Source organism: Cannabis sativa, chromosome 1, assembly GCF_029168945.1.
Source record: "Cannabis sativa cultivar Pink pepper isolate KNU-18-1 chromosome 1, ASM2916894v1, whole genome shotgun sequence".
Taxonomy (NCBI): Eukaryota; Viridiplantae; Streptophyta; class Magnoliopsida; order Rosales; family Cannabaceae; genus Cannabis; species Cannabis sativa.
In genome coordinates this window covers 18,615,184-18,618,552 of record NC_083601.1, presented here as the reverse complement: position 1 = coordinate 18,618,552, position 3,369 = coordinate 18,615,184, and the positions used below count along the sequence as shown (strand labels likewise).

General features: G+C 32.0%; 1 protein-coding gene and 1 long non-coding RNA gene across 3 annotated transcripts; both read right to left on the bottom strand.

Annotated features, from left to right (window-relative positions):
* Positions 1-270: 270 nt before the first annotated feature.
* Positions 271-2,173, bottom strand: LOC133031590 (uncharacterized). Of its 2 annotated transcripts, XR_009684697.1 has the most exons (4): positions 1,870-2,173; positions 1,595-1,768; positions 1,317-1,497; positions 271-996 (listed from the first exon to the last, which is right to left on the bottom strand). It is a non-coding gene; the product is annotated as an uncharacterized LOC133031590 (long non-coding RNA). The 2 variants fall into 2 exon arrangements; XR_009684695.1 differs by having other exon boundaries at positions 1,317-1,768.
* Position 2,174: 1 nt separating this feature from the next.
* Positions 2,175-3,129, bottom strand: LOC133031584 (uncharacterized). The gene is made up of 2 exons (XM_061105120.1): positions 2,631-3,129; positions 2,175-2,516 (listed from the first exon to the last, which is right to left on the bottom strand). The coding sequence occupies exons 1-2, from the start codon at positions 2,814-2,816 to the stop codon at positions 2,187-2,189; spliced, it is 516 nt and encodes a 171-aa protein (XP_060961103.1). The 5' UTR covers positions 2,817-3,129; the 3' UTR covers positions 2,175-2,186.
* Between the last annotated feature and the right edge of the window lie 240 nt (positions 3,130-3,369).

Genomic DNA, 3,369 nt, shown 5'->3' with positions numbered 1-3,369 from the left:
AAATTCTGAATAAGTTAGGTTAGGATGAGGGCACACCTTTTAACACATTATTTGGTTTTGTTTCTTATTCACATTTCACACAGCGGTCAACGATATATTTACGTACACGTACAAGATAGAAATATCAAAACATGCAAAAAAAAAAACAAAAAACTTAAAATTTCCAAATTTGAGAGTATTATAAATAAACATTCTCAATCTTTTATTTTAAGCAACGTATATAAAATAAACATATTTAACTAAAGCGAGTAGAAGGGTACAATAACTATCACTACTAGAAAATTGGGTTTTAGTGACACACATTGCGTAACTCTAAAAGTCTATAGTGACACTTCAACGCGCGTCACTAATGAGGCTGACTGGAAAAGCAGTTTTTAGTGACGCTCCAAACGTGTCACTGAATGCTTTTGCCCTCAGTGTCTACGCGTCACTATAGGGGTACAGTGTTATGTTTTGTCAGACTAGAAAAGCAACAGCCACTTACATGGAGTGTCACTATATCCTATTTTTCTTTTTTTTTTCTTTTTTATTAATATTTTTAGAGATATAGTGACACACCAAAAGTGCCACTACATTATATATATTTTTTAAAAAAAACATAATAATTAATTATTTTAATTCAAATTCGATATATTATAAATAATAATTTATATTAATTATATACAAATACAATTAAATATAACAATAATAATTTTAATTGATTAAATGTAAAATTTATATAAATTAGACTATTATAATAATTCACGTTAACACAACTAATAAATATTACATATTAGTTCATTATACCAATAAATCCATAACTATAAAATTATATAATAACTATTGGTCTATTAAAACAAAAAACAACTAAATAACCGATAACATATCACTTGCCCATTAGTCTATTAAAACAAAAAATAACTAACGTCGGTAAGCTTGAATAACCGATAACATCTCACTTGCCCAATGCTCTTTCACTTCATCAATTTCTTCTTCTGTATAATTTGCATCACTTAACTACAAAATTTAAAGATAAATAATATATTAATTAAAGTTATCATCATATACATTAATAATAATAATAATAATAATAATAATAATAATAATAATAATAATAATAATAATATATGACATATTTATATAGTTTGTATGTTATGTACCTCGGCTAAAAAGTGTTTCCGGTTCGAAACTTGAATTAAATCTTTCATCATCTTCATTACATAATATCCACATTTGGTGTCTTCCGGTTGATGTGGACACTAAAGATTTTTCTTTAAATTAATAAAAATCTTAATAAAAATATAATTGAAATTTTAAAAAAAGAAAAGAATATGTACATTTGGGCGTTGAACTTTTAGCTTCGGTGGAATTTCTTTCCTTATCGCCCTGTAGTAAGTTTGAAATGCCAATGTGACCGTCTCTCTAATATCAGGTCGATTACTCAAGTGTGAGTTTTTAGGATCCATGAAACATAATCAATAAGAGTCGGGCACTAATAATATCAACATCCAATGCTCACTATATAATCCACAAAAAAAAAACAAAAAAAAGTTAATTAGATTGAGTATTAGATCACAATTTTATTTATCATACATAAAACTAAATTTAAATTTACCCATCAATCCAAGGAGTGACCATGTACTGCTGATTATTTGACATTTTTTTGATACGTCTATACAAAGAAGACACACGTGCATCAAGCGATGTAAAACGAGTGGCTACTTCATTCGGATTAACAAATTGAAACAATTGTTGGCGATTATGTTGTACGAGCCATTGATATAGTATCCTAATATAAAATTTAGCCAAAGTTAACTTACATAAATTTTGAATAGATAACATGAATAAAGTTAAAAGTAATAAATTTATTATATATATCGAGTAATATACCTCATGTAGCACGTGATGATACCTTGCCCAATCTTTTTGTTGAAAATAAAGTCCAAGATGTCTTCCTTCGATATGTACAAGCCTGACATATCTAGATCAAATATGTGTCTTTCAATGGATACTTTCACATTCCCATTGTTAGGCCACGTCGATACAATTTTATAAACCTCATTCAAATGATGACCTCTAATTACAGGTTGTTGCACTTCTTGTGACAGAGGTTCACGAATACGACGTGTAGGCTCTTGTTGCTGTTGGGTTAATGGTGCTGCTGAGTGTCTTGATTTGGTAACTAGAGCATCCTGCATATTGATTTATTAATTAATTAAAATTAAAAAAAAAAGTAGTTTTTCTAAATAGTTAGATGACAAATAAACCAGTTGTGTCACCTGATCGGTCCAATCATGAAATATGACGAGATGTTTGGGCCATGCTATGACAACCCCAGTAGCTTGAGAAACTACGCACACATCCATGTCAACCATGGGGTAAGGCAATGGAGCTGCTCCTTGAATAGGGTGTTGGATGGTCACATGGCAATCAACTTCACCCATGTCTACATTGAAGTCATTTGGTCTAGTATCAAGATGAAACCCCAGTGCAACAATATTATCTCTAGATTGTATTGCTAATCGACATTTACGGCGCTGCACACAAAGTATAATTCATACATATCGATTAGACAATATTTTCCCTATAATATTAACCTAACCATCCAACAAACACACAATAAGTTTTTCCTATATATTTAAATTTATTACCTCAGGCATAGGAGGCGGTTCTAATGGTGGGTCTGGTACATAATAGGTTGCTGGCGGTTGTGGTACATAAACACATCCTTGGATCAGTTGCCCACGAGCATCTTGATATTGTTCTCCGGAGTTCGATCCTGAAGGAGCTCCACAAGATCCCCGCCAACTATATTGTTCTTGAAACATCTTTCTCATCAATTCTTCTTGTTGTCGACGGAATAGCTCTTGTTCTCGATGAAAAGCCTCTTGTTGTTGTCGAAAAAGTTCTTGTTGTTTACGAATTTGATCTTGTTGTTGACGTACAAGTTCTTCTTGTTTTCGAATGCGCTCTTCTTGCTCGCAAAACTGTTGCTCCACATCAGATGTAAGGATTTGTTTCTCTTTCCCTTTGCTTGACCTAGGTCTTGGGGTGTTCCAAAACTGTGTCGGGGTCACACCAAATCCTACACCTCGAACTCGTCCTCATTCCTTAGGTGTACCCAATGCCTTTGTTAGCACGTCCTCAGAACCTTGTGGTTCCCACTCGCCTTTTTCTTGAAGCTCTCGGTAATGGTCCTGTTAAATTATAAAAAGTTAAAGATATAGAATATTAATAGTGAATCAACACTTATGAAATATTTATTAATACTTACAATTTTTTGTTTAATCTCTTTTGCATCTTCTAAAAGCTCTCCTTTATTGTCAGTTCTTGCTCTTGACCATAAATCAACTCTATCAAAACCATTCAACTGATGCCCAAGTTGTTTCT